The sequence below is a fragment of the Calypte anna genome, chromosome 4A (genome assembly GCF_003957555.1).
Source record: "Calypte anna isolate BGI_N300 chromosome 4A, bCalAnn1_v1.p, whole genome shotgun sequence".
NCBI lineage: Eukaryota > Metazoa > Chordata > Aves > Apodiformes > Trochilidae > Calypte > Calypte anna.
In genome coordinates this window covers 35,124,413-35,146,861 of record NC_044248.1, presented here as the reverse complement: position 1 = coordinate 35,146,861, position 22,449 = coordinate 35,124,413, and the positions used below count along the sequence as shown (strand labels likewise).

Below are 22,449 nucleotides of genomic sequence, written 5' to 3'. Positions count from 1 at the left end.
AGAAATATTTCTGTAAAACGAGTCTAAGTCAAGTACATGTTATTTGAGTAGTCCTTCACTTTTTATTATAGTGACACGTACTTCAAACAGCAAACTTACACAGTGATAAGAATAAGCCTAAATCAATCCAGTTCCAAGACCATTAACCATCTCTTATTTGTATCAAGCAAATTCCCTAAAGCAGTGTATTTCAGTGTCTTCAGTGAATTTCCCAAACATGCATATTACAGGTTATCTCATTTTTGACATCTGACTCAGATCACAGGTGCTCCTCAAGAAAACAGTGGAGTTTCTTCTCTATTGCTAAAAACCCCCAATATCATAAATGGTTTTCCATGTACAAAACTTAACATGACTTTGTTTCCTAAATAGATGACTGGATTTTTTTTTTGTGGATCAGCTGCCTGCCCTTTGGTACTGTATTTCAGAAGAATAAAGTTCCACTCTCTTTGAAGCCCCAGTTACTTTTTCAAACTGAAACTCTCTATAATCAGTAGAGGTTTCCAGAAGGCAGCTTAAGGCTGACTTACAGAGTACCTTTACTTTTATGAGAATAATTGCAACGTAAAGAAAATATATTCACACTTCAGTAAGCATTTGATATGGAATCACATATTTAACGTTAAAAGGGGGAAGGCTGTTCAGAGACCAATTGTGGGATACTTTTGTTTTAATATTTGCATTCATGATCTTGGTGCAGGAGGATGCTGAGGGGCATGAATACGAAAAATTTGTAAGAAATTTTCTGTGTATTACAAGACTACAGGTAGGGTCTGAGTACTATTTTGTTATGTCTATTAAAAGGCAAACACAGCGTCAGTATAATGCTTTAGTCCAGAATTTACATTAGAGATATGGAAGTTCCATCATATAAGGCAGCAAACAAATGAATTCTATTCTCATTGGCCAAGCTCCAAAATTTCCTCTGGAAAATTTATGAGAAGGGTTATAAGGATGGTTATGAAATGGTAATGTCCCCTTATGAGGGAACACTAAGTATTTGAGCCTTTTAGTCAACCAAAACAGGCTAAGAATCATCTTGTTCACTGCAAATACCTCAGCAAAGGAAGCATCAAAATGGAAAAGAGGATTTAAATTGCAGGAGAATGCTGTTGAAAGAACAAATGGATATTCACTGTGAGGATGCTATTGCAGGGGGACTAATTTCACCAGCTTGAGAGAACCCTCTCGTTAAAAAAAGTGACTAGACAAGATCAAAGAACTCAGTACATCTGGCTACATTTTATGAATTAACTAAAATTCAAGACACAAAAAGGGTAAGCAGGAAGAAAAACACAACAAATGGGGGAAAAAACATCTCTTATGCTTCAGGGATTAAAGCTGCCATGTCCCAAAAATCAGAAACAAATACCAGCATCTGATAAACTGAATGCTTACAGTCAAAGCATAAGTAAGAGGTCAAGTGATAACATACAAACAAGACAAACATTTCAGAGATTAATTATGCCTGGGTAACTAATTAATACTCTAGAGCATAACCCAACTGGGAACTTCAAAGTGCATCATGAGCCTTGATGACCCATCTCTGATGAAAAACCATAATTGCAGTATGTACTGTTTTACAGCTAAGGAACTTTGGACAGTGATAAGGAGGGAACTGATCCACTGCAGTATGGGAATATATTCTTAACTTCAACTTAAGTGCTTTGCTAAATCATAAGTGTGAATGGCTATCCTCAGAGTATCACAGCAAGCACATACCAGACGATGAACGAGGAATGACTTATAAGGACCACCACGTAACCTCTATCTGCACACTGTCAAAGGAAAAAAGCAGCACACCACTCATCATGGCTCTGTAGATAACTGTGGGTCACTCACCACTGTCACCCATTCCACATGTAACTCATGGGCCCTTATTTAGAAACAACTGCTGCAGGATACAAAGAATTACAAACTATCATCAGGATGTGCTACTGATGCAAACAATACCATTGGACCATTCTAGCAAGGATGACATCTCTGAGCTTGCTGCTAACCTAGCTACACAGAGCTAGATTTACAAGGGAGCACTAATTTAAACACCTACAGGCTTTCCAGAAACCCTCATCATACAGAAACTCCTTGTATTTCAAAGCAGGTAGTACCTGGGTATCAGTAAGCTTGAAATTCCATTAAGTTCACTGCCTACCCAGGTGCCATCAGTGGTGAATGCATGTGCTAAATGAGATCCCATAAAGCCATGAGGAATCTATTGCTGTAGGAAAACTGATTTTTTTTTTCACTTTTAGTGCATAGGTATGCTACTAAGAGTGAGTCTGGGAAACATATAATTAATGGTTTTAATGACTATAACCTAGACCTCTGGCTCTGCATTGCTCTGCAGGAAAACCTTGGTATGTCACCACAGCACCAGGATTCTCGAATGCAATAAACTCTGTCATGGTATTTTTAAGATATTTTATGATGCCACTAAAGTGCTGTGGAAGTGAATCAGCTCCTCAAATCTGTCAGTGAGCTCTCATATAATTTATAAATTACAATTCATTCTTTCAAAATAAAAAGACTTATTATTAACTATGCACATGATTTCATTGCTCACACTTCCTAGAACATCACGAGTGACACATTAGGTTGTTATTACGTGTATATTTATTGATTTCTAGCTACTTGAATGAAGATGAAGGCTCAATGAGTAATGTCAGTCTCCTTAAAAGCAGAAGATCATTTATGTTTTAAACAATGCAAAGAAAGTACCCATTGGGAAGAATTTCCAAGAAAATTAGGTAGCTAAGTATAACATCACCATGAATGTCAAATTTGCTGCTGAATCTCAAAAAAATCATTCTGAAACACTTCTGAAAGATGCCTAAAAGACATCCGACATAAAATTATATTTTCCTCCGCCTTTAACTAGTAACTTGCTGTGTTTCTAAGCAAACTTCATGAATTCCTTTGGTCAGCACCTACCAGTGGCTAAAGGGCATGGCAAAACAGTCTGACCAAGAGAATAAGAAGCAAGAAAGGGCTAAGGAATGCCCAGCATTAGACTACTAAACTCAGTGTCACCAACTTAGACACTGGATGTTTTCTAGCCAACAAGACAGAGCAAAAAGAGGCACCTAGATGACCACATTTATTACAAATGAAATGCAAGATTCATTAAAACTAAGGTAGACTCCTAAAGCCTGTATTCAGTTATTTGGAGAGAAGACCTAAGCTGCAAAGGGGATTCCTGAACTTTCTGTAGTACTTTAAGGTAAACACACTTCAAGGTTAACATGAGAAGCACAAAGCATACAGAAGAAAAAGCAACATCCATGATAAAAGCTTACCTGTATTTAACCAATATAACCCTTCTTCTTGCCTTTTGCCTTAAATAAAATATATTTAAGTATATTTACCTTTGCTCCATGCTTATGCAGAACTTCCATGACATCATTATGAGCTTTTTCAGCTGCAACATGCAAAGGTGTCATGAAACTAGGGGAAAAAATAGGAAAGATATTAGTTTTATATTCCTAGCATGCAAGTTCTTTGTAAAAGTAAAAAAATTCAGAAACCTACTCTTTGTTTTTCTCATTAACATTTGCTCCTTTCCTGAGCAATAGTTCTGTAACTTGCTTCCTTTTGGGATGCACAGCGGCGACTGCACAGTGCTGCAAAAAAAAGTAAATATAAATTATAGTTTAACTCGGCAGATGACAAAGTGCTTTAAGATCCATGAATTTGTTTCTTAATTACTGTGCTGAACATCAGGCTACAAAATTCACAAACAGAACCCATTACATTTCTGCTGAAATATAAAACAGGCTGAACAAAATACAAAGTAGTGGCCAATGGCCATTTTAAAGCTATTTGTCCCTTCCAAAAAAAGAAGAAAAGGATAACACTATCCTGAATTTCCTACTTTGAGTTCAGCCTTTAAATATTTCTTCTGACTTGCTTCTCAGTTCAGGCTAGGACACCATGTCCTCCATGGAGAGAACACAGCATATGGATGCTTGTTACTCAACACACAATGTTCTGATCACAATCACAATGTTTATAACCCCAATTATGCAGTTGTAGGCCTGCAGCTGAGACCTACCTCTGTGAAGAAAATGTTGCATTGGAATAAAGTATCATAACTATGGTGGTTTTAATAATTACTTCAACATCTTCACTGCATCTTCAAACAACAAAGTAAGAGCAGGATACTGCCAGGGAAGTCTCACAGACCCCTGCTTCCATAGCTAATCAATAGCATCAGCACTATCCCAAGCCTATATGACCCTGTGCTGTGACCTAGCACCTATTTTCACAACAATTTTACATAGTCCATGGAGAAAATTTGAATTCCAAGCTAGCCCTCCTAAAACATTAAGGAAGCACTGAGGAAGGGAACAGAATGTAACTCCAGAAAAAACATAGCAATTGAACAACAAAAAGAAGAGGGTGATGGGAAAAAAGAAGATGAGAAGTGAAAAACGAACAGATGAGCAGTGGTTAGAGGGTTTCTGTAACCTACCAGGAAGAAGAAAAAGAGTGATAAAAAATTATATAGTGTATTTTCTTTAACAGTGATTTAGTTTTTTCATATAAAGTGTATGATGGCAAATCCTCAATCTAAGATGTTAAATATATTTTCATAGCATAGAAATAAAACTCATCATTTACCACCCCATTTATCATAAAATAAATGGATTGACTGCATAATCTCACCAGTGCAGTCTCATGTGACTGTGGCTGCTTGAAATTAATGATTTCCAAAGCAAGTGTCTTTTTCACTTTGGCCAGGTCTGCCTCTCTGGCTGCTTGCAGTAAAGAGTGTCCTTTGAATTCATCTGTTAGAGGGAAAAGATGCATTTAATATTCAGTAACAGATCACATTTATAAAGGTTAATGGAGAAAGGCAGCAATACTTAATTAAGAGGAAACAGTATTTCTGTACATCATCATGTAGTAACTGACCCTGGACACAGATCATGAAACATGGTTTATTGAAAACACAGAGACATTTCAAAGAATAAGGGAAGTGATTTCTTGAGGAAAATCCTTAGTAGTTTTTCTCCCTCTTACCCTCCACACACCTGATATTAAATGCACAATTCAGTGACTACTGAATTGCCTATGTGTGTGTTCCAGTGAGCATAATGTTCTTACACACTCATCAGAAAAAAGCTTTACAGTTCCTTTTCAAAAGCCTTATTGTGCTTACAACTACAAAGAATTCCAGGCAAAGCCTGAATAGATATTTTTAATGACAGTATAATTTTTTTTTATATATATAGAGAGAGACTCTTCATCTTAAGGACAGCTAACTGGCTAAGCACTTGAAGGCAGTCTGCTACAAAGATAAAACAAGTTTTGCTAGCAGTTGTACCTTACCAAGTATGGAGAAATATTTTAAGTGTCACATGTTCAGTTCAGCAACTAGTTAATTTTAGTTTTAAAATATTTTGAATTTTTGAAGGACTAAAAGCTTTTCTCTTAAAATATACAAAGGAAAGGCAGTTAGCAAGAATGACATGTGAACCTGAAAAACAGAAAAAAGCTCAACAATCTCAGTAAAAATATCAGTATTTTTCTTTCGTGAGCAAGACTGAAATGCCAAGATTGTTAAGAGAGGCTTTCATTTCCCCACTCTTGTTTTAACATCTGGTGCATTAGTGGATTTGCAAACGAAATTACATTTAACAACTTCTAACTCTTCATTACAAATAGAATTCAAAATTCTTAGTAAACCAAGCATTACTCAGAGCAGAAGTACAAATAAATCTTAATATAACAAATCCCCAAAAGAGGTTAAACAAAGCCAGAAAAATTCAAATTAGAGCTGAAACATTTTATTTTCATAAATTTATTTCATAAATAATATTTTTATGCATAAGGATTGCAAAGGCCACAGAAGAAGGTGCCGGAATTTCCTAGTTCACACACTGAAGCTACTTATCTCCTCAAAGCTACTCTTTAAGTGTGATACAGAGCCTTGATATGGAGACTCCCACGGGACTTAACTAGACTTTTTAGCATTAAAAAACCCACGGTCACTTATTCAGCAGTACCTTAAACACTTTAAACCTAAGAAAACCAGACAATACCATCAAGGGTGGAATCTGCATGCATCGAAGTGAGAGGCGCAGCTGCGGTTACTGTTGCTTTGCATCTGCTTGAGAAGTGTGAGGAAAACTGGCTTGAAAGGACCCTGTACAACCTCTGAGAACTCTTTCCAACCCAAAACCACTTACAGGTCAGCCTCTCCCTCAGCTCAGGCGTGGGAGCCATATCGACAGCACTCTTGCCATGGCAGTTGACTAAGGTGGGGTCGGCGCCGTGGCTGAGCAGGAGCGAGCAAACCTCCACGCGGTTCTTCGAAGCAGCCTCGTGCAAGGGGGTGAACTGCCAGAGGTCCATGGCATTCACACAGGCACCGTGCTAGCACAGCAGAGAAAGCCTTATGTGAGTAAGAAATCATCTTCAACAACTGAAAGTTTAAAAATGTTCATTGCGTTACAAGAACAGGTTCCGTTCTTTCATATATGAACACAGATATATTCATTTAAAAACACCCTTATGTGCAAACTCACTGCTGAATCTCAAAAAAAAAAAAAAAATTAAAAAAGTGGTATCTACATGAGCTATTTTTTTTCAACAGAAAAGGTTTGCCACAGAAAAAAATTAGGAGTACCTGAAGTTGCATGAAATGGCATAGAAGCTGTTTGAAACCTGCTACTACAAAAAAAACCAACAAAACCTTTCTCTTTGGCTCTGGTATGAACACTTACCTCACCTAACACACCTAACTCTACCATAATTTCTTTCCATCCTCTTGCTTACCTTAAGCAGCAACTCTGTAACCTCATAGTGTCCATATGAACATGCATTATGAAGAGGCACGAGACCACTGTATGGAAGAAGGCAAATGGCAAACTTAATTAAGCAGCATTTTTAAAGGAGGAACAATTTTTGCTCGACTGAGAGATGAACATAAATCAACTTAAATCTAAAATATTTAAATATTCAATTACTTAAAATTTAAGATTCACAAACTAATGTAAAAATCTATCCTTCCCAAAGAACATGTTATTTAAGACCAGTAATAATTACTTTTTTTTTCTTTACAGGACACAGATGTTCAATCTACCACTAAGATTAACATTAATTGGCTTTGAAATGATAATTCTCAAAGCTATTAGGAGGAAGAAAAAGTCCCATTCCACATGCAATCTGCTCAAGAGAAGTCAGTGTTTCTGACTAAATATGAACTGTTTATTTAAAATGCTATGTGAAAGGCAAAACACCCCAGATAATAATAATATATCTCCCACGTATTTTATGAATGTGTACAAATATCCATAGAAAGAAGACTGAAATTGCTGCTCCAGATGGTGGAATGACTTGATTTTACTCCATTTTTTACAGGACAACCTATTTAACAGTGCAAGATACTTCTCTTGTACAGTCCCTGCAATTTTTGTACAGCTATATTACTGGAGGTTATACTTGAAAACGACACTAGCAAAGTAAATAACAGTCATAAGCACAAGATGTAATAAAAGTCTTGCACTGAAAGGGAGATGCCAAGGGGACAATTATTCTAAAGGACAAAATGATCATAATTCAAGCCAAGCAAGACTGGCTAGTTATAACTCAATAAATCAGGATGCAGAACTTACTGAAAATAATAACTAACCCTTCACAATTTACCAAAAATACAGGGAACTGCAAAGTGAACTCCAAGAGCACTGGAACAGCAAGTACCAGATAACAGGGTAGATGCTCTGAGAAGCAGCATTGCACTTGTCACAGGGGAGGGAAAATTTTCACACTGTTTTTTTCCATCATTCCTTTTCTTAATTACAACTTATAGGTGTATGTGCAAGACAGAGAGTGAGCATCCAGCCCACAGACAACTCAAAAAATCTGCTATCTTCCAAAATGATGGCCATGTAACAGGACTGAGACCTTCAAGGTCTCATTGGCAGGCAGTCACTGCAGCAATCCACCTGGCCAGCTCTGCAGCATACCTTGCCCTGGTCTCCTCCAGCACACTGTGACTTTGTGCATAACAGCAGTAAGGAAAAGAAAGGACCAGTGGGAAGAAGAGCTGCTTCTTTCTCTGTGGTCCTCTGTGGTTTAACAAGAACTGATGACCATTTTGAAGATGTGTCAGTTTCTCCAGACTCTCCAAAGTGACCCCATTGAAGAGAATCTAACAGGTATATAAAATCAATGTACCCTAATTTAGCTCCATAAATAGTAAATGGCCTTTATTTATAGCCTATTAGCTTATAAATTATGTATAACTATGAAACAGCAAGGAAAAATAAAACACCACACTGACTGTAAATGTGTGATCCAGCCAAAGAACCAGAAGGAGCTTATTGGGCTGTCAGACAATTTCTAAGGATGCTTCAATTGTTCTTATGTTAATACAATGAATGGATGCTGCAGTGCTGAAATTTCAGAAAGGTGTGGAATGCTTACAACTTCATTAGCAATGCTGGATCTACCTGAATCATCATCACATGAAGCTTTACTCTGGCTTTGTTTTTAATTTACACAACACATAATCATGCATTTCACAACAATTCTCATCAAAACAAAGCCATTAAAGGTGAATGTACTGACAAAATTGCTACAATTAGTTAATCTTTGAGAGTCTAAGTATGCTTGGGACTTGTTTGGGGAAGAAAAAAAAATGAAAAAAGCAAAGATTTTAACTGAAAATCTCTTTTAATGCTAGGCTGGACTCAGCAGAAAATGAAGATATAGGAAGTGCCTCCAGTTTGCTGATGGAGACAGACACTCATTACTGTCTTACCTCTATGGACTCTGAACACAAAATGCATGCCTTTAACCTGGGGCCTGATTTTTACAGTGTTAGGACCAAGTTTTCCTATCAGACCACCATGAGAATTATCACCTTACGATTATCATCAACATATTGCTGAGAGCAATTTACAGCATGTATCATTCCAAATTTCTCACTGCTATGCACTTTTTATTGGTGTCTTATTTTTACTGGCAATATCAATCAAGGTATGTCTCCAAAGACCACTAGTTGTGAGCACATATTATTGATACTGGAATTACTTATATATGCAACAAGATAATGGAGCCTACTGAGAAATTTTTTGATGCACATTTGTTTTTTTACTAAGCCCACATACCTTCTTCCCCCTGGCATTCTCTAAAATAATGATAGAAATTAATGATGATTTAACAGTATAGTCTGTGCAGCAAAGAATAAGACCAGGAGAAAAATTAAAGGTGTAATAGAAAACTTAAGTGCAATCACGGGTCATCTATTAGTGTGGCTTTAATGAAAGTTTATTTATGATAAACCACACTTAGATTTTAGCAGCACGTCACATTCTCAGCCAACTAATTGAGATTCTGCTGCAAGATAAAACAGAGAAATTATTTCTCATCTTGATTAATACAAACCCACTACTGCAAAGAGATAATCAGTTAACTCATTTTACATACCCTTTATCCTTTGCATGAACATCTGCACCATGCTGAAGCAGAAGCTGGACTATTCGAACCCGGTTGTAGCCTGCTGCTAGGTGTAAAGGAGTGGACTGCAAAATAAAAAAAAAAACCACAAGATGATGAGTGGGAGGCACATAAATTTGAAGTCCAGGGCCTCCTGCCATTTAAGTACTTCTCTTTTCTCTTACACATTAGCTCGAGTTAAGTTAGGCTTCCCTTCTGTGAGCACCCAAATTAATATAATGCACAGCACAAGTGTGCCCATCCTGTTGTCAAAATATCTTAAGGTAGGGAAGAATCCAGGTATCTCCCAAGCCAATAACAAGCTCATAATCTAAATTTAATTTAAACAATGGCCCAACTTGGTTTGGTTTTCTGGACATTTTTTTTTTATTTTGTTCTGTCTGGTTCTTTTTCTTCTTGTTGCTTTTTTAGGGGTTTTATGTGTTACTTTTGGTTTGTTATTTTTTCAGTGATAGAATTACATAATTTTTAAAATGCTAGATTTATTTTTTAAGTTTTTTTTTTAAGTGTACAAGAGACAGGATGCAGAACAAGCCAATGGATTTATCCCTTAGCAGGGATGTTTGTCTTCAGCTCTGCACCAACCAACCAGCCATGCACGTTCTGTACTGTGCTGTGAAAAGAAATGTAGAACAAACTGTATGCAGTTTGCAGTTTCCTGCAAAACACACAACTTCAGTAGTAACACACCTTGATAACATAAGTACAAAGTAATAATAGCTCCTTCCTCCATAGCTAAGTCATAAGAAATCTAATTGAAACCTTTTGAAGTTAACAACAGTAATTCCCCTCCGAAGTTTATTTTAAAAGCTTTTTACTGTGAAACACCTTGTGTGTGCTATCTCAGTCTGAAAGAACTCATTTCTTACATGAATGAATGATGTTTTCTCCTCCTTCCCATGGTTGAGAAGCAGAGGATTTAAGGGGATCTTGGTTGTAATTTATATTGTTCCATGCAACCAAATAACACTTTTATTACAGTAGAGCCCCATACATAAACCAGCTTGAACACAACCCTCACAGTATTAAGCCAAGTCCAGACTTACTTTTAGCATTAAAAGAACATTATACAGTATTACAGGTGATAATAGTGAGAATATGATGTCTCAAGATTTGAAAAAGAAAAATGAAGACAAGCAGTCTCATCTGTGGTAAACAGCACCGGGTACTCTATATCCATAAATGGCACTTCCAGGAATTAATACATACTTAGAATGAGCATAGCCTGGATCGGTCTATTAAATTTTACTACAGTCTCAACACTTGGCTACTTCGCTTCAGAAAGAGCACTTGGACACCTACTGAGTGTCCTGTGTATCATAGTGAGGATACAGCTTGTACTGTCAGAAATGAAAGCATTTTTAAGGAAAATATTTGGGTAACTCAGTTAAGCAGTTATTCAGGTTTCCAGAAGACCCATCTTCAGAATTATTTATAGTCAAAATAAAGACCTCTAACCTAAAGATCCTTGAAATGTCTCCAAAGTACAAAATGCCACCACCAACAAAGTAGGTCAAATCTTTCAAGTGTTCCACCATTCAAATCATCAGGACAGCTACTACAGAATGAACAAATTGGACTGATCCAGAAGGTATTATAGACTTTTTCTATCTGCCCCTGTTATGAAACAGCTTGCTTCTGCATATCAAACACTAATGAAAATGTGGATGAAGACTATGCCACTATTGACTATAGCAGGATACTTCAGCACTGTTTATTCCAACAGTTGCCTTGGTTACTAAATCCACTTTTATCAATTGTATTAAAAAGACAGAAAACCTGAAGGGAATTTGAAATGGACTGTGGAAAAGTCTGTCTATTGACAGGCTAAATGCCAGAAGTTGGGGAAAACACTAAATCTTTTGACCACTGCAGAATCCTTTAACCTTTCTTGTCAGCGTGCTACCTCTAAAACAGTGATGGCAGACTTCCCAGATGATACTTCTCTCATATTAAGCATTATTAATAGAGATGCTCTCAATAAAGATCCATCAACCCTGGAGTCTTGTTCACTTCTTAAAATGAAAAGCAAAACTATTATGGTCCAAGCTGGGACTGTGCAGTTTTTATTTCTTGGGCTATTAGACTTGTATTTGCCAAGTAACTTCATCAGAGAAGAATCTTCAAACATTTCAAGTTTACAGTTGGAAAACAAATGACGTAAGTGAAGCAAAACAGTGATACCTCAATTCTTCAGGCAACTTATAACCCTACCTTGCAGAAGGATAAATTACGTCCTTCCCAAAAGAGGTCACAGAGATCCCATGAAGGATCAGAGAATACCACGTCTTCCCTAACACTGCAGGAATGAGTTCTTTAGACACAGCCAGGTGCCACATGCTCGGGGTGCTTGCCTCCTGGAGCCAACTGATGCTCCCTGCACCCATCCCTGAAGACAGAGCTGGTATCTCCACCAGCCTGCACGTGCTGTAAACCATATATCCTAGAGGATGATGCAGTTCTGGAGATACAGAAAGATTGCTTGCCCAAGTGGCCAGCACAACTGAGCACTCAGTGGGCAGAAGCAGGGATTCTGCAGGGCTGATCCCCCTGTGTCTGGGCCTGGTGCATCAGAACCCAACGCCCACATTGCCAGCTGCTCTCTAGGTTGGCTGAAAGGCCCTTAGAAATGCTGTGCTTATGTATGCTTCAGGATGGAGGAAGCAGGAAGGCCCTGCCTTAATGATTTCTTAAAGATTTATTTTCCTTTTTCACGAGAAAGTATTCACTAAGTTACAGATTTAACAGTTAAGAACACAAATCTAGCATTACGAGCTTGTATGTTAATTACAGAAACTCAGTATCTAAAAGAGGGCTCATTACATGGGGATATTAGCCTGCAAAAAAATTTCAAATGAATGATGGTAGAAGAGATTGATGTTTAAAATTAACTCACTGCTTATATAGCACTGGAAAGGTAGAAACCAGCTAATACAAAAAGTAGTATTGCAAGCTGCACCGGCAACATATTTCAAACTAATCACTTAATATTAAGGAAAGAGATTTAACAAAGCTATCATTTGACCCCTCCTCCCATGTCTCACAATACCTGGCAAGAGACTTACTTACAAGAGTCCCTAGAGGGCACTTACCTCCAAGACTCACATTCAGTTTCCAAGCCAATCACACTATCTTACGTGCTAGTGTAATTAAAGAGAGCAGAATTCCATTTCTGTTAAGTAAAGTAGACCCTTATGCAAGATGCTCACATTATTTTTAAGTTTTACAGCAGCTGTAATTGAGTCAAAACAGGTTCTGTGCATTTCAAGGATGATCACGATACACAAGATGGTCATCACTGTCAACCTGTATATCTACAATTCATAATAAAGCAGGTATTTTTGCCTGCAGTCTTTCTGAATATCTGTTGCATGGGAATATGAAAAATGCATTTTTTAGATTTGAAAAATGCACATACAGCAGTTTGATACTGTTTTCATTGAGTCTTGGGTATTTTTAAACTGCTTTGTTACCAACAGCTGATTTGATGATGCCTGTTCAAGACCAGCTGCCTCGGATTTCCTTTCCCCTGATCACCTGCATCAAACCAGAGGGGCCCTAAGGAACCACCAGAGCTGCAGGCTGCTGAGCTGCTTCTACTGAAATAAAAAAATTGGTTTCAACAAATTGTCCACAGGCAACAACTTGGAGCAACTGGCTCCCAGCACTATTCATTTCCCTTCTTATCTCACTAGAGTCTTCAGCAGCCTGAAGACACTAACACTGCCGCTGCCTCAAAAAAAAGCTGCCTTTTCATATTATGAGTATTTTAAAATAAGGGATCTTATATAAGGATCTTACATCATGCATTATCTGTGTGATCGATAACAGCTGCAAGGGCTGCTTTAAGGACTAATATTGCCTGTTCTTGCGTACTACTGCCAAAATCTCTACGTAATGCTATCTGATAACAAAATTAATGTGTTTCTCATTCTCAAGTTGTCATCTCTAAGGCAATTAAAATCAACAAACAACAACCTTTTTATCACATATATGATGCCTCATCACACATCTCAATTTACAACACCATACAGAATTATCATAATTTAAATTCATCTTCTATGGGAAGGGTATTCTAGCAATAAAGAGGCAACATTTTAAAGGATTTTAAAAGGCCAAGCTCCTGCCTTGACAATATTACAGCTATTCTCATGCTCAGAGGGTCTCTGCATGGATATGGATATGGATATGGATATGGATATGGATATGGATATGGATATGGATATGGATATGGATATGGATATGCACAGTTAAGGGTGGCTCTTACACAGACAGACAAACAGGTATGACTCATAAGAAAATACCTAGGGACACTCAATATGTTTATTGTTAACTCTTCCATAACACTCTGATGAAAAAGTATGTTTAAAAAAAAAAAGGATCCAGGCTTCGTAGATTTGAAAATTGCAGGTATGCAAACTACTATCTAAATTCCATCAAGGAAAACCTTACCAGACCATATTGCTTGTAGTGAGCAGCAGCATTAAAAATATTATCTTAAACTTCAGTAGTTTGTCTTATAAGCCCCCTTCAAAGTAGTGTTTCACCTCCTCTGAATTAAGGGATGTTCTGGGTTGATGCAGTGAGGTTTCTGGTAGCGGGGAAGGAGACCCCAGGGGTGGCTCCTAGAAGTAGCTTCTGGAAGCTCTGCAGGCTCCAGAATGTCCAGCCCCACCTCAGGCCATCAGGGACATAAAATTTGTTCACCTCTGTGATTCACATATTCAAGTAGGGGAAACACCCGGTGATTAACAGCAGGGCAGAGGAGAAGGGGAAAAGAGAGAGAACAATACCATGAGAAGGGCAACATGAGAGCAATGCCAGAGCAGAAAGACCAAGGTTGATGAGGAAGGAGAGGGAGAAGGTGCCTGAGCAGAAACTTTTTCTCTTCACCCCACAGTGAGAGGGCAACCTGTCTCCTGCAACCCATGGAGCAGACCCTGAAGGAGCACTGTGGAACAGTTGTTGGGGACCTGCCATCCATGAAGGATCCCATTGGAAAAGACGCTTCAGGGGACTGTTCCTGAAGCATCCGTGGCTCTGTGGGCACTGGAGCAGTTTGCTCCTGAGGAACTGTGCCTGGTGGGGGGGACTCACGTTGGAGGGGTCCATGAAGGACTTTCTGCCCTGGGAGGGAGTGACCCCATGTTGGAGTATGGAGGGACTGTGAGGAACCCTTCTCCCTGAAGAGGAAGGAGCAGCAGAGAACCACCTGTGATGTCTGGACTGTAAAACCCTCTCCATTTTCCCTGGTGCTGCTGGGGGAAAAAGGCAGAAATACTGAGAACAAAGGATGGGGATGAGAGGTGGGGTAAAGTAATTAAGCTCTGGCTTTTGTTTTCTCATTGCCCCGTTCTGATCTGATTAATGATAAATTAAATTAATTTTTCTCCCCAAGTTGAGTCTGTTTTTCCTGTGACTGTAATTGGTGAGTGAAAACCTCATAGTCCCTGTCTTGACCCACAAGGTTTTAGATGGATTTCCTCCTCACCATCCCGAAATGGGGGAGGGGAGTGAGTGGCTGCCCGGTCTTTTGTTATCAGCCAGGCTCAAACCACAACAGGGAAGAGCAATGGTTTCTAATCACAGAAGGGACCTTTGTTTCACAGCTCTGCATAAAATTGTGCTGAAAGATGTCCTGGCTCCTGGCAGGATGACTACTTACGTGAATCTGGTGTACTATGGAAAAAACCTGTGAGCTGGCAAACAACTCTTCCATGGGTTAGAATTTATGATATAATCTTTCCTTCCAGTTGCAATACTCTGTGTCTCTTGATGCTGCTGCTGTCTTAAAGACTTCTTTAAAATGAACTGCATCAATCATCGGTGCACATCAGGAAGACATTTCGGATGCAAGCAGAATACCTCCTGTCACCACTTTATCATTCTGATTAATGGGGTAAAGAAACAAGTTGCAACAACATCACAGTCTTGAAGAAACACTCCTGAACTTTTCCACTGTGGAAACGATCACACATTTCCATTGCTGCTCAGATACCAAACTGCACTCCAAATTTAAGCAGTGTGCCCAGTTAGACTCAGTTTTAAGTATCTTAATTTAGAGCTCTGGAATATCAGATAATCTCTTTGAAGAAGGAAAAAAAAAAATCAACCATTTTGCACTGTAAATGAAGACAACACCGGCTTGACTTCACAGAGAAACTGGTGAAGGGCAGAGCATTACCACACAAGAATGAGGATTACATGAAGAGCAAGAGGGAAATGTTTGCATTCCTTTTTATTCTGTCAGTTGGCAGAAGGAGAATAAGGATGTCATCGACATTAAATAGAAATTCTTCCTTGCAACTGAATACCTTTCAGAAATTTATTCGGGTATTGTAACACCTGGGTTATGGTACAAAGCCCAGAGCAGGTCAGATATGAAGAACAGAATACCTCCTGGAAATATTTAAAAATGTGCTAACAGTTATAAAGCACTGCTTTGTGGATCACAGAGTGAAGGAACATTGCTCTCTGTATTCAACTGTGCAGAAAACACAGCTGGACTGTTATTTTCAAATTAGTGTTAGACACCTCCAGATCAGGCAGATGTTTGTAAAATGGAGGAAAAATTAAGAATGTATAATAAAGATGAAATGGAAAGAATAAAACGGCCAGTTGACTTAAAGAGCACAGGAAGAGCAGAATAAAAATACAATTGCATGGACAGAATAAACGCTCATTTGTAAAAGGCTTACTTGGGTGGCAGACCAAGACTCTTTTCCTCCTAATCTCCAGTGAGCATCCAAATGGGTTCCTTCTCGGAGGACTCTAATGTCCAAACTGTTCACTGCTAAATGTTACCCTTGAGAGACAACACAAGTTTCTGACTGAACCGTAACCTCAAGACTGCATGACAAGGGTTGGCAAGAGTTGGATACATTAACACAGTGACCTTGCTGTACTGCAAGTTGAGCTGCTTAAGTATTGACAAATAAGGGGCAGGAGACTTATGAGAGAAGAACTTCAATTGCATAGATGTCTGGGGTAGGGAAGGATGTTAAAGATGACAAGCATCATCTTGCACACCCATGGACAAAGAAATAACCAGTGTCTTTTTCTCTTAGAGAGTATTTTCACTTTTCTGGTCAGGAACTCCTCTTGCTAGCACAGGAACAGTGCCACCACAGAGAAGGTAGGAAGTGGAGGAAAACAAGATATACACCAAAGCAGAAGAAAGTAAAGGGCAGATATATGTTTCTTGACAGAAGAGGAAAACATGGAAGCATTTTAGGATTAAACAACAAGAGAAAGTTTCATTTGCAGAGGTGGGCGTAAGATCAGGGTTTGAAGATGACCATGTAAAAAGCCTCATTAAATCCCAGAACAAAAGCAGTCTCCCTGTTCAGCAGGTTTCCTCAATGACACCTGACTTTCAAAATAATGGAGATTATTATCTTTGACAACAGGAAGGCAAATCCCTAATCCGTGAAGGTAGTTTTGAAAGCTTTTGTCTCAGCAGGAGCTATAGTAAAGAGAAAATAACTTTAATTGATACTAGAGAAAACAAAACCTAACTTGGACTAGCATTGTTACCTGGCAGAAAAAGGGCTAAAATAAAGGCTAAAATAAATAGGCTAAAAGGGCTAAAATAAAGGCTAGAAGAAAAAAAGATGCTGTAAGACAGAAGGCAGCAACCATGAATTTTAAAAGCAAAGATTAATCTTATCCATAAGGAAAAACAGGTCTGGCAAATGGATAAAAGGAACCTCAACTCCCCAAGTATTAATTGGGAAGTTTAGTTCCCCAACAACTCCAGACAAATTTGCTGCAATTATATTCAGAGACTTACCTAGAAGCACAGGGAAATGGTGGTGGGCTAAGAGACACTTAAATGTTTTAACAGGAACACCACCTTGACCTCTGATCTTAGGATTTCACAAACAGCAGGTGCCATACATGGGACACTGGTGATTATTGACCTTATCCTAAACAATTAATTTATTAAAAATGCAACTCTTCTTCCATGACTCTTGAAACTCTTCTGCATTAGCATGTATCTTAACCAACCACCCATTTGGTAAAACAGTTCCACAGAGGATGTGTCAGAAAAACTGAGCAACATGCCTCATAAATCCCTGGTACAAAACTCCTTTAACAAGGATCTCTTCCATTTCTACATGGAAATGATAAAGGTTTGGCTAGGTATAGAACTACAAAATGAAAAAGAAATTCTGGAGCTTCTACTATGAAGTGGCATTTGCAGTTTTCTCACATTCAGAAGCACAGAGTAAGATCTCTGGCAGCACTCACAGATGGGGGGAGATGGACTCTGTGATGGATGATCAGAGAAGCAAGGGAGTATAAGCTGTTTCTTTGGTGATAGATGCTGGCACCTGAGGGAGCAGTGGCTAGCTGAGCTACAGAAAGATGAAATGACAGTAAAGACCCACTCTTCTCCTATGGGAATGCTGATAATGTTATTTAACACTGAAAGAAGATATATACTGCCTTCAGAGATACGGTAGAATCCTACACAGGAATTACTTACAGTACCATTGTGTCCAGGATGGCCATTTTTGTTGCTTCTTTTCATCACCTGGAATCTGTCAGAAATGCATGTCAAAAATGGAAAAGCCTCAAGTGAGGCACTGAGGTATGACTGGTTCTTGCAGAGGCAAATGCAAGAAGAAGAAACTGCCCCTGTGATGCTATTAACTAAAGTCATCAAAGAGCATTCAAACCTCTAGTACTCTAAGGAACAGCTATGGCAACACCTGCCAGCTGGAGAACAAAGTCATCTTGGGACTGGTGGACAGAGCACACGGGCATAAAGATTGTCTCATGTCAACAGCTGGAAGTTTTATTTGTTAAATCAGATGCTGGAAGCTGTGATTCAAGCTTAGTGCATGGGGAAGAATAGGTGCTGCTGCTGCTGGTCTGAGTGATGGGGTATGGATAGCCAAGTTTCTGCAGTTTTTGAAAGCATCTTAGTGCCAACCAGCACCGTCTGCAGCCCAAGTCCCAAGCCATCAATCTTGCCAAATTGCAAGTTGCAAAGGCTTATCACTCCAAAAGAGCAGGATGAGAACTTTCTCTCCTCCTCCAGCACAAATAGGTATATTTTTATCTGTCTTGTCAGGCAGTGTCAGAAGCTATAGAACCCTTCTTCAATTATTTGCTCAGGTTCCTGTTCCCTCCTTTTAATGAAATACTTTGGTGTTGCTCTGGCAGCACAAACAAGTGTTAACGAGAGGAGCCTCTCCAAACAGCCATCCCAGATGTCTGGGGAAAGCCTGAATACAACATTAAAACAATCTGAAAAGGATGCATACTGAACACCAGAAAATCAGAACAGTTTTTTGCTGGTTTGGTCTCCTCCTTTTTGACTTGCTATCAAAATCTATATCCTACTACAGTCTGCTAACAACCTTTTATTCCTTTTTACATCTCTTATTATCTTTACTGCTTCTATCTCTTATTATTTTACCATTTCTCCCACTCCATTTTTGTATATTTAACTTTGCTTCTCCTTCCCCTCAGACTAGAATGTTCCTGGGCTTCAGTTCCTAAGATTTTCACATTATTAAGATGAAAAACTTCTCAGAACATACGAATTTGACTGCTCTCTGTTAATGTGAAACTGAAATCAGCTGATCAGTCACAATGACCTCTGCTAAGAAAAACACCTGCAAACTGCCTGCATTTCAGCCCCAGGGTTAATGTAAAATAAATATTTGTGCCTTATATTTTGGAATTAAAACATGAGACCCAATATAATTTAAAAACTTAAATATGCAAAATACTCTTTTTGCATTATGGTGATTATTTGCAAATTTTAGAATTTCATGCCTTTATAATCCAGTCAAGCAGACTTCACTGTATCTGAAAATAAGAGCCTTGTAAAATACAGGAAAAAGATAATTTCTATTACACTTCCTTTTAGTATGTTTCAGAATTGCAAAGTTATGGTTACTAGAATACAAAAATTCTAAAGAATTTAATCTGTAAGAAATAAGCCTCTTTAATAAGCAGAAGTGCATTATATTACTTAGAAAAGACTAGTCAAATAACCTCAATTTTCTTGCTCAATGACACATCCATCTTCAATTACAATATCCTATTTTGTCATTTTCCTCCCCTTTTATTGTTCATCTGCTGTCTGCTCAGTCAACTTACACAACACTTCTAGAAATGGTTATGTAAATACAACTCTCTTCACACATAAATATTTGCAGTTCTTTTCCTTTAGAATTCAACTAATCACTCCAAATTATCCATACAACCTATGAAGTCAACCATGGGGTTGTATCAGCAAGTAATAACTGATGTGCTGAGAGAAATCAGAGAAGTGGCAAGGGCGGAAAACAGAAGGGAATTTGGTGACTGAGATTACTGCCATGTAGGCTGGGCAAGTATCAGACAGCAACATGTAACCCAGGTGAAATGTTTGGGTGCTGCCAGGGATTGCTTTACAGAGAAGCTGATTAAGGAGGCTGCGAGAGTCAATGCAGCTACTGAGCTGGTACCAAGTAACAGGATGCAAAACCTTGCAGGAGGAGTTGCAAACACAAGGCAGATGCTCCCTATTAACCACTCCACCTTTCCCCTATAGGGAAAAGGAGAGAGAATAAGGGAGTGAGGCTTACAGGTTGGAAACCAAACTACACAGCTTTAATGAAACAGGAATGATGAAAAGGAAAATGACAAGCTATATACCAATCTATACAAAGCCACTATCGAGCTCTCCAATAGCACTTGGGTCAGTGCTGAGGCTGCAGGACAGCCCTGGAAAAGTCCCAGACCGGGCTCCAGGGCTCAGCAGCAGATGGGAGCTGGATGCAGGAATGCAGAGACTGGGATCAAAGGCAGACAAATGGATGGACGGGTCATGGACAACAAGAGCTTGACCCTTGTGATCCCTCAGACTTACACAGAGTAAGGTGAGTGTGGATAGAACACTCTGGTCCACTTTGGTAACCTGTCTGTTCTGCTCCTCTCCACATGAGCATCACGAGTGTAACCCTTTCAATTCTTCCTGTTTCCAGAGCATGTTTTGCAAAAGCAAGGAGTGTCCCTGGTTCTGCATACCATTCTCCAGAATAACTACAGCTGTTGAGCATTATCAGTCCTAGAAGCAGACATTGACTGAAAAACATGCTGGTAATTTCAGCAAATGCAGCTCCTTACAAGAGATCTAACTGACAAGTAAAATTACTAGAAAGCAAATTGGTTCTATCCTGGCTCAAACGAGGACACGCTGACTATAATGTGCTCAGATTCAACTAGAGGGGAAATGCTTGATAAAATAATCCAGCATGACCATGCTAACCTTCAGAAAAGGGAGCTATAAAAAAATTGGAAGTTTTCCATTGGTAAAATAAAAGTGGTAGCTAAGAAAATTAAGTCCTTACAAACAGTAGGAAGACTTCTAATGGAGACAATATTGGAAAAACTGTGCTAATGCACACCTTCTATTGGGAAGGGCTTGATAACTTGAAAAAAGTCAGTGTGATTAACAGCAAAAGAGTTATTAGAATTAAGAAGGCATAATTAAAAAAGCTGAATTTATAAGCTAAAGAAAATCACAAGGGTCATAAACTCCAGCAGATTAAAAGTAAAAATACAATTAGACCAGCAAAACCATTTTGAACAGTGACTAGTGAAAAGAATTCAAACCTGCCATAAATTCTTCTTCCAGTCTGCCAGGAGGCTACAGAAATGGACTACTCTCTTGCAGGTGAGGAAGTCATTGTGGAAGAACTAAAGGAACTCTCTGCTTGGTATACATCTGTTTCTCTTTAGAAGAAAGAGGTAATTCTCACACCAGGACCCTGGCAAGTGAGCACATGCATATTTGGGAGCATGGTGAAGCTTGGCAAAGGATCTGTCTGAAATTAAATTAAGCATAAAGATCATCAACTAATTGCCAGGAGAGGACTGCATTCACCCAAGAGGAGCACTGGAGAATGAAACAGGGAAATTATTAGTGAAACGTGACCTTCACTTAAGATTATCTTGGTACATGAAGACCCCAAAATTGCAAACCAATTATTAAAACATGTTTTAGGGAACTACAGGCCTGTAATCTTCATGTCTGCAGCATGAAAACCTTTATAATAGTTAATAGCAGTGAACACCTGGCTGAACAGCATCTGAAGTTCAACCTTTAAAAGCCTCAGAGTTTCTGAAGCAGTCAACAAGCATGTACAGAAGGGTAATCTGGCTGAGAGAGTCTACACGGGCACTCAACAGGTTTTTAACTTCATCTTCAGAGACAGTTTTGAAGGAAGATGATGTCAGGTCCCGACACGGATGCCTGACATCACACAGAGATGGGAAACAGACAGTACAACTAAATGGTAAGTCTAACAGAGGGATGCCACAAAGTGCTCTAATAACACACTCAAAAGTGGAAAGCAACAAGAAAGCAGAACAGTTTCCTTCTCTATGGAGTTCCTCTCCATATACAGAAATCAAAAGTGTACAGTCCATGGATTGATCTGACACATTTCAACTCCAACATATCCTCAGCAAACTCTGTGAAGAACTCCACTCTTGAGGTCAGAGAATAAACTTCATCAGTGCTCAGTTTCTGGATGCTCTGTGAGCTGACAGAGCCAAATCCAGACCCCAGTATTTAGCTAATGGGCATAAAATATTCAATGGCAGCTCTGCCCAAATCCATCAATTTGACTTGTGTTCTCTGGACAGTAGATGGGTAACAGCATAATGCAAGAAGTTAACCTCTATGTGAAACTGGTTATCAAGAGGAAACCTTTCAGCTATAGAAAACCCTACCTACCTTTTTTAAGACATTAAAAAATATCCTACCTTTTAAGACATTTGAAGGTTTCTTGACAAGGACACCAAGACCTAATAAGCAAGATTTCCTGATTTTTAGAGAACAATACAGAGAACAACTACAGACTGAACAAGTTCTTCCACTTCTTCAAATGCACAACTTTTATTTATGGACATGATAGACTACACTTCAAAAAATTTCTAAAGAAAATTAGAATGAGTGGTAGAGTACTCATGGGA

General features: G+C 38.7%; 1 protein-coding gene across 1 annotated transcript in view; it reads right to left on the bottom strand.

The window, feature by feature from the left end:
• The window catches only part of TNKS (tankyrase), a 133,023-nt gene that overhangs the window by 31,859 nt on the left and 78,715 nt on the right, over positions 1–22,449 (bottom strand). Inside the window, exons 6-11 of the mRNA XM_030449543.1 lie at positions 9,436–9,530; positions 6,781–6,847; positions 6,192–6,378; positions 4,666–4,787; positions 3,529–3,620; positions 3,366–3,444 (exon numbers count right to left, since the gene is read on the bottom strand). Of these exons, the coding sequence (XP_030305403.1) occupies positions 3,366–3,444; positions 3,529–3,620; positions 4,666–4,787; positions 6,192–6,378; positions 6,781–6,847; positions 9,436–9,530 (642 nt within the window). The remainder of the gene's footprint in view (positions 1–3,365; positions 3,445–3,528; positions 3,621–4,665; positions 4,788–6,191; positions 6,379–6,780; positions 6,848–9,435; positions 9,531–22,449) is intronic.